At 35.6% G+C, this 14,844-nt stretch overlaps 1 protein-coding gene across 1 annotated transcript in view; it reads right to left on the reverse strand.

Moving 5' to 3' along the window:
* Positions 1–762: 762 nt before the first annotated feature.
* Positions 763–14,844, reverse strand: part of LOC128662432 (alpha-1A adrenergic receptor) — a 63,800-nt gene continuing 49,718 nt past the window's right edge. The window contains exon 2 of the mRNA XM_053716218.1: positions 763–2,678. Coding sequence (XP_053572193.1) covers positions 2,146–2,678 — 533 coding nt within the window. The 3' untranslated portion in view covers positions 763–2,145. The remainder of the gene's footprint in view (positions 2,679–14,844) is intronic.

The following is a 14,844-nucleotide window of genomic DNA, read 5'->3' on the forward strand; positions in this document are numbered from 1 at the left end:
AGATAAACTTTCATGAATCAGATAGGGCATGCCATTTAAAAAAAATATAATTAAATTTACTTTTAGCATCAAATTGGCTTTGTTCCCTTGGTATTCTTTGTTGAAAGCTAACCCTAGGAAGGGTAATATGCTAATTTCTAAGCCTTCAAAGGCCACCTCTTATCTCAGTAAATTTGTACAGTTTTTTTCACAGTTAGACAGTGCTAGTTCATGTGTGTCATATAGATAACATTGTGCTCAACCCTGTGGAATTATTAATGAGTCAACACTAATTGGCTAAAATGCAAGTCTGTCAAAAGAACTGAAATAAGGGGGCAGTATGCAGATGCTTAGATACAAGGTAAAAAGTGTATTAATTTAACAGTGTTGGTTATGCAAAACTGGGGAATGCATAAAAAGGGATTATCTATCTTTTTAAACAATAAAAAAATTGGTGTAGACTGTCCCTTTAACTAGAGCACAGTTGAACTAATCAGCGGATGAGTGAGAGCAGGTTAGTAAATAACCATGGTTACTGATCAGCTGATTATTTTACCTGTGCTCAAGAAAATCTGGCCTGGAGTTTAGAAACATTGCTTTAAATGACATATGTCAGGGGGGCTTTTAAAGAAACAGTTTGAAATAATGGGATTGATCACAATATTGTACAAAAATGTATCTAATTGTTTTCAACAGAAAACCCCAACACAATTAAAGTCTATAGGGATTTCTATAGATAGATTACTTGATAGGTTTTTCTAAAGGATTGTGATCAACCCAATGTTCTGTTATAAGCTTTATTTAAAAAAGGCAATATGGTAGCCCCCCATTAATGTTTAGATCATCATCATGCAAGAAACCACAAGCAAGATGCATTGTGACAACATTTTCATATGTTTAAATATTTAGGCAGTTTTAAACCTTGGAGCTTTGACTCCACAATACAGCAAGGTTTAAAATAATAAAATTAAAAAATAACATAAAAACCATTGCACATTGTTTTTTATAACAAATGTAATAAACTCACATGTATATGAAATTGTCCATGTGTAATATATTTAACTGTTCAATTGCTGAGTAAAAACACACTCTAGACTACACTGTATTGCATTTGTAAACTTGAAGGGACATTATACCCAAATGTTGAAGCACTTAAAAGTGATGCAGCATTACTGTAAAAAGCTGACTAGAAAATATAATTTAAACATCTCTCTGTAAAAAAGTAAAATATTTTACCACAACATTTCCTCAGATGATCATCCCATTGTAAAGTTTAAGCAGCCAATCAGGATGCTAGTCCCAGAACTTGCAAGAGAGCGTGCATCTGGTATGTGCAGACACAGTCATGTTATTTCCCTACTCAGTTTAAGGAAGTTTACTATTAAATATCATCAGATTTCAGTGAAATATCATGAGATTACAGTAACGCAAAGTGTGGCATTAGCACTGATGAAGATGATTGGCTGTTGTTTTTTTTTTTTTTTTTTTTTTTTAAATGCAGCTGGCATTAACTGAAGAATAACTGTCAACAGAACACTTACTATTGTGAGCTGAAGAAATTGTAAAGTAAAATATCTTCCTTTTTACTTAGAGTCTGTTCAGGTGATATTTTCTTGTCAGCTTTTTACAGTTATGCTGCCCCACTTTCAAGCTATTTAGCTTATGGATATAATGTCTCTTTAACAATTGGTAGTTACAACAAACATCTCTATTTAATTATATTAACTGTTTTGTTGCTACTAGCTGTTGTTAATGTTAAACTTGAATATAATCTAGCACTATATGCACCCCAGGAAGACAATGTCCTAGCACCATAAAAATGCTATTGTCTGTATTTTTACTTTTTATGTTTTATTAAATCTTTATAGGTTTTGCTGCTAGATTATTTGTCTCTGTTTACCTGAGGTTTATTATACCATATTTCACACCTTGTGCTTTAGAAGGATACAGTAATATATTTCTGCAAATCTAAGGTGTCCATTTTTTTTGGCTTTCTACTTGTTAAGCCACTGGACCTTTATACTTTTACTCAAACGTTCTTTTCCTGTCTTCATGTCTATATAAGTTACACTGTGAAAAAAGCTACCTACAAAGTTATAAATACCATCTATCACCTGAGTTAACAGTTAACTAGTTAAACCATTTGTCAATCAGTGGTTCCTCTTTTCAGTCAGTATCTGTATGAATAGGAAACATATCTGAGGTTGTACTGAAACCGCTTTTGTCAGTGTTATGTCCATTATAGTCTGAAGCGGCTTTGAATGTGAAGACACTACAGGAATTTTCTTGGTCTTTTAAATCATGAGACTCTTTGCTGTCCAACTCCTTGGGAGAATGTGAGCGTTTCCAACTGTGAGTTCTTTTTTCCAGTGGTTGAGTCACCTTATTAAGGTAGCTAGGACTCGGGGCCCTGGATAACATTGTTTTCTGACTGCCATTTATAAACTGACCGTATTCATCCAATGAATCTTTTCTAGAATTGTCAAAAGTGCTGCAACTCCGAGGGCGGGTCTGTGATCTTCGGAAACCATGTTTCTTTCTGCTGCTCCACTGACATTTGAGGATTCGTATGAAGGCACGCTTAAACTCCTTGCTGGAACAAGGGTATATGATCGGATTGATACAGCTGTTGAAGTATCCAAGCCAAAAAATAATTTTTTGCACTGTTTCTGATGGCTTCAATTGTTGGAAGATGGCAACTAGAAGGAAACAAGCAAAGGCTGTTAAAATAATGATATTGTGTCATTTTTTAACTTTATTAAGAGTAGTAAAGATGAATGCTCTATTAGAGTTATCATTATTTATCTGCTCTCAAATATTATGATTTAATCATATTCTAGTAAGATATCAATAAGCAAAACCATAACCTTTTAAATTACACTAACACATCTCCTAAACATTTTTCCATAGAGTGATAAAATGGACCTGCCATATAGTAGGTATAAACAGTATATATATATATATATATATATATATATATATATATATATATATATATATATATATATATATATATATATATATATATATATATATATATATATATTGATTATTATATGTATTATTAAAGAAAAATAGATGACAAAAAATTATGTACTATATTGTAAGCACAAAACTGTGCCTTACTTGTGATTACTATTATCAAGGGTAATATATTAAAGGGAAACATTTTGTAAAAAACACATCATGCAAAATCTTTGGGGGCTTTTTTGAACTTATATTATAATATATGATAAAGATGTGCAATCGGTTTGTCATGAATGCACACTAGTGATAAAAATATGGATATTCGTTTGGTTTTAATTCCCATTTATTTGTCTCAAAAGAGTTGTTCAGTGCTGTACGTCTAATGCATAAATCTCTCCATCACATCCGGAACCTGCATAGTGAGATAAACAGCTCTCAAGCTAAAATTGACCTTTCTAAAATGATTTCATGGACATGGCAGTACTGGCAAGCCTTCTTAGATAATCTGGCCAGAGTGGAGAGCTTTTGATCATTGGGCCTTTTGAGAGTACAAAAATGTACATTGATTGTGATAACTAATATGAAGCATAATTATTACACATGATAGAAGAAAAAGGGTGATCAAATTTGAGTATCTCGTAGGGAGCACAGAAATATGCTATTGGTGAGTTAAAGTGATGATAAATCCTAGCGTTTCATAAACGCTAGGATTTACCAGCAATATTACAAAATGGAACCTTCAGTGATGACTTTTTAAAAAGGTATGTTAAACATACCTTTTCTTAGCTACGGCCTCCTCGCTAGACTAAGCGTCTCCGGCCGCCCACGGCAAAGCTCTCTTTTTTCTATATGGTGACATTTCCACCTCTTAGCCAATAGCTGTGCTAGCATACGTCACAGTAACATTTTACATTAAATACATACAATAACACATTATAACATATTAAAATTGATTAAAAATTATTTTTCAAGTTTTAAGGTATTTTCTTGGAAAAGGCTCCAAAGTGTTTATATGTGTGTGTGTGTGTATATATATATATATATATATATATATATATATATATATATATATATATATATATATATGTACAGTATACAGGTGGCCCTCGTTTTACAACGGTTCAATTTACACCGTTTCAGAATAACAATCTTTTTTTCAGTCATGTGACTGCTATTGAAAAGCATTGAGAAGAAGTGCATTTATTAAAATAGCCAGTAGGTGGAGCTGTCCTCTTGTGTTGCAGCAAAGCCAAGCAAGCTGAAATTTATCAGTTTAACCAGACCTGAGCTATTGAGCAGATTTCAAAGGAACAAGATCTTCCTGTCTATAAATCAGTCCAGATTGGAATGCATAGAAATAACTGTTTGCAGAAAAATGCAAGTGAAGTCTGTGTTGTGTGATTATTTTATTAGGTTTAGAATGCTGTTTAGCAAACGTTTTTGTTAATTTAACTTAGTTTAATTAAATATTCTGTGTTGTGTGATTATTTTATTAGGTTTATAATGCTGTTTAGCATTTAAAGTCTTCATTTCAAAGCTTTAAAAATAATGTATTAGGTGTTACTTATGACAATTTTGAGAGAGGCCTGGAACCTATCTCCCTCACTTCCCATTGACTTACATTATAAACTGGGTTTCAATTTACAATGGTTTCGATTTACAACCATTCCTTCTGGAACCTAACCCCGGCGTAAACTGAGGGCTACCTGTATATGTGTTTATATGTGTAGATATATACACATATAAACACATAATTACACATGCATATACATATATATGTATATATATATATATATATATATATATATATATATATATAACAGAGAACAAGAAGCACTCCAGAAGTCTTTCCAATTTTATCACCTTTAATAGTGAACGTTTTCGGGCAATAAACAGCCCGTCCTCAAACTTACAAGGTTACCAAACACTTACCACCCAGCTGTGTTATAGACCGCCACCAGAGAAAAGTGCGCCACGCTCTCCGCGGTAGATGCGCCGCCCCTAACGAGTGACGTCATCGCCCGCGGCAACGTGTGGGAACTGAAAAGGGCAAAGACAACTGTCAAATTATGCAGGCATATAATAAGCCCTAATTCTAAGTAACAAGCTTATACTTTAAATATGCAGTATAAATACATTAAGTCATTGCAGTAAAGACTGGGAAATTAGATATATCACAAAAAGAAATACGGTTGTCATAGTAACCAGTAAACCATCGACGCTAGGTATAGCAAGTCATTCATTACATAAAAGTTACTGCATAAATGAATATGGGGCTCCACAAAACAGTATGCCATCAAAAAATTGTATGCCATCAAAAAATTGAAATAGATGGAAACTGAAATAAACTAGACTTAATCGAAATTTAATAACAATTCTTGTAAAGTGGAGTCACATACCCGGATAGACAGAAAAGAATGTGCTGAACAAGCTAATATAATTACAGAAATAGGAATGAACCATGGCTCTCACAAATTAAAGAACAGTAATATGAATGATCATGGACTCCCCCTGGATTCATTTTTCGACAGTGGACAGGGGTCACAGGAACACCTGCCAATCTAGCTGTGTATTCAGCCCATAGGGCACAAGTGTATTCAATTTGAATGTCCATTTAGCTTCTCTTTGAAGAAGTAGTCGGTTTCTATCACCCCCTCTGGGTAACAATGGTACATGATCTATAATCGTATATTTAAGGTCCATGACACTATGCTTATGTTCCAAAAAGTGTCTGGCCACTGGTTGCTCGGAAGTGCCTTTATTTAGTGCCGTCTTGATAGCAGATCGATGATTTGCCATCCGTGTACGCAAATCATCACAGGTCTTTCCTACGTAATAAAGCCCGCAAATACAGTGTAAAAGATACACTATATACGTGGTAGTACACGTCAGGCGGAATTTATGCTTATAAATTTTACGTTTGTGTGGATGGGTGAAGCTTGGTCCAGTGATTAACCCCCCACATGTTGTGCAGCCAAGGCATCGGAAAACCCCTGGTTTTTTAATATCCAGCCATGTTGAGGATTTGTAACTTTGTATCGGGTCAGTTTTAATAAGCAAGTCCCGTAAAGACCTTGATCTCTTAAAACCCACTCTTGGGGGATCAGCTTTATGCAAGGGTAATGATCTATCCGTATTGATAATTTCCCAATGTTTGTTGAGTATGTCCTTTAAGGGGCCTTTATCTCCTGTGAAGGTTGTGATGAATGTCATCCTTTTCTCCACCTTTTTAGGTACATAGGTACTGGCCTGACAGACCTGAGCCCGCTGTTCCCTAAGTAGTTTATCCGGATAGCTCCTTACTTCAAATCGTTGCACCATCTCAGTGAGTTGTTCTTCTCTTTTATCACTTTCAGAATTGTTTCTCACCACTCTGAGCAATTGAGATTTGGGCAATGCTTTCTTCAATGTGGGAGGATGGCAACTTGTGTAATGTAACAAGGAGTTTCTATCAGTCTCCTTTCTATACAAGGTTGAATGAATCCTACCATTGCTGATGTATAACCTCACATCCAAGAAGTCGATTTGTCTTTTGCTCGTTGTCATTTTAAATTTCAGAGCCAAATTCGCTCCATTAAGCTCCTGAAACCAATCTTCCAGGCTGGCTGACGTTCCAGACCAGATCAGAAACAGGTCATCTATATATCGCTTAAAAAAGCGAATATTCTTGACCTTAAATAATTCTGTCCCAAATTCCTCAAAGTGGGCCATGAACAAATTGGCGTACGATGGGGCCATATTGGACCCCATCGCCGTCCCCTTCAACTGTAGATAGAAGGATTGTTCAAAGCGGAAATAATTGGTAGTTAAACAAAATTCCAATAGTTGTACAATTATCTCTGGAGGTGGTCCAATATATGGGTATCTGCAAAGATGGAATAGAACAGCAAGTAACCCCTCATCGTGAGGGATTACAGTATATAGACTAGTCACATCTAGTGTGACTAGCCATGTATCATCATCTAAATCTCCCAATTGTTTGAGCATCTCCAGTAATGCCATAGAATCCCTCAAGTATGATGGTGTATGGTATACCAGCGGTTGCAGGAATCTGTCCACTAAGGTGGCGATGGGCTGTTGTATGGACCCTATTGAGGATACAATGGGCCTTCCGGGAGGTGGTGAAATCCCCTTGTGTATTTTGGGGAGGGTATACAGAACCGGGGTTCTGGGATATGGTACCACCAAATACAGATAGGTATCCTTATTAATGAAACCTTGTTCATATATCAATTTGATATACATATCCAGCTGTTTCTTAAATATCTGTGTGGGGTCATGTGGAAGTGGTCTATATGTAACTGTATCCGCAAGCTGAGATATAATCTCCATCCTGTAATCTCTGTAGTTGAGAATAACCACTGCCCCACCTTTGTCAGCTTCACGTATGATTAAATCCTTATTATCCGCAAGATTTTTTAAGACTTTCCAATCTTCTTTCGAGAAGTTATTAAACGTCTCCTTATGTTGTAAGGCTAAAGAGTGATTCATATCCTCCTGTAGCCATCGCGTAAAGGTGTTTATGCTGGCGTTGCCAAAATGAGGAGTGTACGTAGATTTTTTCTTTAATTGGCTTTGGTCTGTCTCCATTTCTCCAAATTTTTCTTTTAAGGATAGTAATCTCTGAAATTTCTTAGTGTCAATATAAAAGTCAAATGGGTCAGTTCTAGAAGTTGGAACAAAGGTAAGCCCCTTATTTAAAATCTCAATTTCAGAGTCATTCAGGGGGTAATCACTCAAATTGACTACTATATTATTATTCATCATTATTTCTGTATTGGTGGTTTTCCTCTTATACCCACCTCTCCTGATCCTCTCCCTCTTCCTCTTCCCCTGTAGTTTTTTGAACGTGTTGTTACTCCTTTAGGGTGTTGTATCTCTTGAGAGGGATTTTGTGCTTGATCTGTGTCAGAGCCTGAGCCAGATCCTGAACTTTCAATAGTGGTTAAATCCTGGGATTTGTAATAGCGTGGTCGTCTCCTCCTGGCAATATGTTGTCTCTGTCTCTCACTGGCAGACAATTGCCATAAATAGACACGTTTGTCTCTATAGTCGCTAATCACAGCTTCCAATTTTTTGTTTTTAAATTGTATAAGATCAGTTTCATATTTGTCAATCTTGATCTGTAATTTGTTCAACCAATCCTCCGTATGATCCGCCTGTAGTCTGGACAAGTTAGGTGATTCATAAGCTATAATCTCTGCTTTGATTATTTGTAATAATCTACCCACTTCTTGTATTACTAATAACACCAGATCTAGTGAGCATTTGTTTTTTGGGACAGAATTATTTAAGGTCAAGAATATTCGCTTTTTTAAGCGATATATAGATGACCTGTTTCTGATCTGGTCTGGAACGTCAGCCAGCCTGGAAGATTGGTTTCAGGAGCTTAATGGAGCGAATTTGGCTCTGAAATTTAAAATGACAACAAGCAAAAGACAAATCGACTTCTTGGATGTGAGGTTATACATCAGCAATGGTAGGATTCATTCAACCTTGTATAGAAAGGAGACTGATAGAAACTCCTTGTTACATTACACAAGTTGCCATCCTCCCACATTGAAGAAAGCATTGCCCAAATCTCAATTGCTCAGAGTGGTGAGAAACAATTCTGAAAGTGATAAAAGAGAAGAACAACTCACTGAGATGGTGCAACGATTTGAAGTAAGGAGCTATCCGGATAAACTACTTAGGGAACAGCGGGCTCAGGTCTGTCAGGCCAGTACCTATGTACCTAAAAAGGTGGAGAAAAGGATGACATTCATCACAACCTTCACAGGAGATAAAGGCCCCTTAAAGGACATACTCAACAAACATTGGGAAATTATCAATACGGATAGATCGTTACCCTTGCATAAAGCTGATCCCCCAAGAGTGGGTTTTAAGAGATCAAGGTCTTTACGGGACTTGCTTATTAAAACTGACCCGATACAAAGTTACAAATCCTCAACATGGCTGGATATTAAAAATCCAGGGGTCTTCCGATGCCTTGGCTGCACAACATGTGGGGGGTTAATCACTGGACCAAGCTTCACCCATCCACACAAACGTAAAATTTATAAGCATAAATTCCGCCTGACGTGTACTACCACGTATATAGTGTATCTTTTACACTGTATTTGCGGGCTTTATTACGTAGGAAAGACCTGTGATGATTTGCGTACACGGATGGCAAATCATCGATCTGCTATCAAGACGGCACTAAATAAAGGCACTTCCGAGCAACCAGTGGCCAGACACTTTTTGGAACATAAGCATAGTGTCATGGACCTTAAATATACGATTATAGATCATGTACCATCGTTACCCAGAGGGGGTGATAGAAACCGACTACTTCTTCAAAGAGAAGCTAAATGGACATTCGAATTGAATACACTTGTGCCCTATGGGCTGAATACACAGCTAGATTGGCAGGTGTTCCTGTGACCCCTGTCCACTGTCGAAAAATGAATCCAGGGGGAGTCCATGATCATTCATATTACTGTTCTTTAATTTGTGAGAGCCATGGTTCATTCCTATTTCTGTAATTATATTAGCTTGTTCAGCACATTCTTTTCTGTCTATCCGGGTATGTGACTCCACTTTACAAGAATTGTTATTAAATTTCGATTAAGTCTAGTTTATTTCAGTTTCCATCTATTTCAATTTTTTGATGGCATACAATTTTTTGATGGCATACTGTTTTGTGGAGCCCCATATTCATTTATGCAGTAACTTTTATGTAATGAATGACTTGCTATACCTAGCGTCGATGGTTTACTGGTTACTATGACAACCATATTTCTTTTTGTGATATATCTAATTTCCCAGTCTTTACTGCAATGACTTAATGTATTTATACTGCATATTTAAAGTATAAGCTTGTTACTTAGAATTAGGGCTTATTATATGCCTGCATAATTTGACAGTTGTCTTTGCCCTTTTCAGTTCCCACACGTTGCCGCGGGCGATGACGTCACTCGTTAGGGGCGGCGCATCTACCGCGGAGAGCGTGGCGCACTTTTCTCTGGTGGCGGTCTATAACACAGCTGGGTGGTAAGTGTTTGGTAACCTTGTAAGTTTGAGGACGGGCTGTTTATTGCCCGAAAACGTTCACTATTAAAGGTGATAAAATTGGAAAGACTTCTGGAGTGCTTCTTGTTCTCTGTTATATTCCATTGTTGTTAGCACCCGATGCTGTTGCTTACTCAGGATCTGGAGTGCACTTTGCCTGTTTATATATATATATATATATATATATATATATATATATATATATACATAAACAAATTTTGTTTGTGTTTGAGTGCACCCGTTAACTTTCAACTTGTAATGCGCACACAAGGTAGTGTAGTGGCGACACTGTTTATCATGTCCCACGCTAACAACAGCGCTCCAGTTATAATCTAGCCCTTAAAGTGATAGTAAACTTTCCCCTTTGTCTAAACAGATACAGAATGTTAGCAATATTTTAGATTGAGTTTAATTCATCAGTTGTAATGAAGATTTGCTATAACTTACTTTTTAATATAGAGCTAACATTCAAATAAAAAAGTAATATTTTTGTTGAGCTAACAGATTGATCTGTTCTCCAATCAGCGTCCCAGCCATATGACACTTTTGTTGTAGCTAGAGCGCAGATTGGAGAATATTTCAAACTGTTAGTTCAATAATCCGGAGCGCAAGGAATTAGAATTTCAGCGCTACCTTAAAAAGTAAGTTATAGCGCATCTTCATTACAACTGATGAATTAAAGTCCATCTAAAATATCACTAACATTACGGATCTGTTTAGAGAAAGGGGAAAGTTTACTATCACTTTAATTGGGAACTTTAAAAATACTTTAATCAAAATGTACTCTATAGGCTGTTTCTTGTAGGTCAAAACCACAGCATATGAGCTAATGATCCTATTTCCCTGCAGCTATGCACATTTTTTTGGAGACATGGAAGTATCTTGGCCTAGGACAACTGCGCCTGTGCTTAGAGTAACATGATTTTTGGGAGGAGGAGCTGCAAGTTTTGCCCCTGAAATATTTTATATATTAGACAAATAAAACACAAAACAAAGGATGCCACAAAGTGTTTCAAACTCAACTAAATAGTACATTACATGGTGCCCTCTGTTTTGTGTTTTATTTTAGCTTTTGGATTTCTGCAAGCAGTCTTAAAGGGACATTATAGTGCTAAAAATACATGCTCTAGTTTGTTATTGTTATTTTAGCACTACGGACCCTGCAAATCTTTGTATTTCATCCTTGCAAGGGGGGTTAAACACCCCCTTGGAACGAGCAGAGAATTGCTGTTCCTGAGTGGACTTGGCCACTGCTGATTGTCTCACTGACCATGTCCAATGTAGGCCAGAAGTTCTCTGGGGCTCCTGAGCGGTACGTTTACTGGTCATCCTCAACTAGAATCTTTTCAAAGCACCGTTTTACTTAAATAATGCTTATATTTATTGTAACCCTTGGATTGTAGGAGCTTAGTTTATTTATAATTAGCAAACTGTTTGCTTGATTTCATAATGTAACATTTATATTACCCACACTTGATTTTTCAATGGATATTCAAAGGGACATTAAACCCAATTTTTTTCTTTCGTGATTCAGAAAGAGAATATAATTTTAAACAACTCTCTAATTGACTTCTATGATCTAATTTGCTTAATTCTCTTGATATTCTTTCCTGAAAAGCATAGCTAGATAGGCTCAGTAGCTGCTGATTGCTGGCTGCACATAGATGCCTCATGTGATTGGCTGACCCATGTGCATTGCTATTTCTTCAACAAAGGATATCTAAAGAATAAAGTGAATTAAATAATAGAAGAAAATTGGAATGTTGTTTAAAATTGTATTCTCTGTCTGAATCATGAAAGAAAAAAATTGGGTTTAATGTCCCTTTAAATCTCAGGAATAGCTATAGTTTAAGTGTTTTTTAAAGAAAGTGACTGAATAACTGTTTCCTAATTTAATAATAAATATTAGTGTGAATAGGAATATGTATGGGTTTTAAAAGTAAGCATTTTTCTATCCTTAAATGGCAATAACAATTTGATTAATACAGGATTCAGCACCCTTTCTGTTGATCTCTTATTTATAACTTTGTAGTAGTCTTTATTTAAAGGGACACTCAAGTCAAAATTAAACTTTCATGATTCAAATAGAGCATGCAATTTTAAACAACTATCCAATTTACTTCCATTAATAAAATGTGCACTATTTACACTTTTTGAGTCACCAGCTCCCACTGAAAATGTGCAAGAATTCACATAATATACAAATATGCATTTGTGATTGGCTGGTGGTTGTCACATGATATAGGGAGAGTGTAAATAGGCATAACTTTGAAATTTTCAGAAAAAAAATCTACTACTCTTTTGAAGTTCAGACTAAGCGCTATTGCATTGTCTTTTTATCATGCATTTGTTGATTAAGAAAATCTATTGTATTTACTGGTTCTTTAGCTAGAAGACATCATAGCTTGTCATAAGACATTGTAAGAGGAAGTAAGATAGGGGAAAGAGGGTGCCACTGCCTTGTTTCATTTGACATATTAATTGTTTTAGAAAGAATTTAGTTATTTTGACTTTTCCTGTTGGATAGCAGTATAGTAAAACATCAATGAGCAAACCAATAACCTTTGTAATTATGGGAGCTGACCTGTGCAGGAGCTTGAACTGTGAACCACTGCTTAATTATGCATGTATTAGTTCAAAATAATAATAATAATAAAAAAATAAAGTCTATGATAACAATATAATTCAAAATGTAAAAAAAAAAAACTTAGACATAAAAAAGTAGAAACTTAAAATAAATAATTAAAATTAATAACTAACTAAACAGTATTTAAATTAATACATTATAAGCATTTAAACATACACACTTTTTACTTATTTATTTAAATAAGACACTTTTTATAGGGGACATCTGGGAGGTACTGCCCTCTATGAACCCTTGGTGTTGTTTTATGTTGTTATTATAATGTTGTTCTTGTGCACTACCTAGTGGTGTAATTATGGTTCATCTTATTATTATCAGTGATTTGTACTGCGCCAACACATTCTGCAGAGCTATAAACATAGGCTGTATACAAGGTAACATTTATAGGGATCAGTTGGGTAGAGGGCCCTGCCGAGAGTTCCACTGTTGTAGTCGGCTCTTACGTCTATATCGTTCCATAATACCACAGTTTAATTTAGCTCACAGAACCATAGATTGTGACCAGATTACACTTCCAGGAAAAAGAACAGACACAAATTACTTTAGCAGATTGAGCCTTGGGAACCAAAGTTCTTAAAATAACACAGCCCAGCGATGTGTAGCATCTGGATTGGAACAAACAAACAAAACAAATATAAAAAATAACTTGAGACTCAAAAATGTGTCTGCATCATTATTATGCCTGTGAAATAAAAGTTCCAAGGAAAATATAAATATTCATATATTATGCATTTGTTAAATATAAAAATAAATAACATGGAGAGCCAATAGTGTATAACCTCCCACTCTGAATGCCTCCATCTAGGTATTTGCATTCAGCAGTTTTGGAAGCAAACTAATGTGGAAGAAGGCATTTATTTGCATTTGCACAGATCTTAGTGTGTTGCACTTTCACAAGAAGGAATCTGGCTCCAAAAATAGCTGAAAGCTGCTGGCGGCCACCTTCTTCTTCATTCCTTTGCTTTCGAAACTGGCGATTGCGGATGATTCCTGCTGCAGTTGATTTCTTTACTGATAAATCCTTTTTTTTTTTTAAATATTAAATTACAATGAATCTCTCCTAGCGAGATAAGCAGATCTCAAGCTAAAAGTTGCCCTACTAAAATTATTTGAGAAACTTCACAGTACTGATGAGAATTATTAGATTATCTCACCCAACCATAGAGAGAATTGGGCCCTAACAGAGGTGAGATGTAATCTCTTTAGTGCATGAGCGTAATAGTGTTCCCCTGTAAAAATGAGCAGACAAAAAGCATGCTTGTGGTTTACTAATTGATAAACAGCCAAGACTACTATAGTAAATTAACAAGATTTTATGTGATTTATTTCCATGATTGCAAGTTTTTGATAATTGTGCCCTTAAATGGACATTAAACAGCTGGGTAAAACTACAGTTTTATGTTTCTACTCACCATGATATTGTTTTTCCCTCGTGTACCTGCAGCTCTCTTTAAAGCTGTTCTCTTATTTTAACTAATTACATAATTAATTTGGTAAAACTCTGCATTTTATACTGGGGGCCGCCATCTTGTAGCTCGAGTATTGTCTCATCCTGTGATAGGAGCAGTGCACTTTCACAGATCTGTGAAGTTACTGGCTTTTTGACAGCTGTACCTTGCACTTTAGCTCACATAATAGAGAGGGAAGAGTTACAATTTTTGCAAGTTTTTTTGCACAGTTTAAAAGTTACACAAAAATTATAAGCTCCAAGATGGCGGCACCCAGTGTGAAGATGCAGAGTTTCACTAACTGGTAACTGTAAGGGGTTTAAATAAGAGAATTACTTTGAAGTGAGGTGCAGGCTCAGGAGGAAAATCAATAGCATAATGAGTCGTACTGCTACTGTAGTTGTACTCAGCAGTTTAATGTCCCTTTAATGAGTAGACAGGTATAGCGCTTGTAAATGCCTGCCATGTGCTGTTTCAGATTCCAGGACTAGAAAATCTACAGTCCTTTTTACTGTCCCTTTAAATAGAAGTGAACAAATAAGAGAAACCCTAGCTTTATATAGTGATTTTTGAACAAATAAATAAACAATGATGAGATATCACTATAAACAGAAACCTCTTTTAGACCAATAAATAACGGATGTCCTATTTACAAAAAGTTTATCACCTCATATTCAGGATTACATTTAATAAATGAGATCTTGTTTTTAAAGTGGAAAGTGGAAAAAAAAAGTTTCATGCTTACATCATTTT

Source organism: Bombina bombina, chromosome 6 (assembly GCF_027579735.1).
Source record: "Bombina bombina isolate aBomBom1 chromosome 6, aBomBom1.pri, whole genome shotgun sequence".
NCBI classification, from domain to species: Eukaryota; Metazoa; Chordata; class Amphibia; order Anura; family Bombinatoridae; genus Bombina; species Bombina bombina.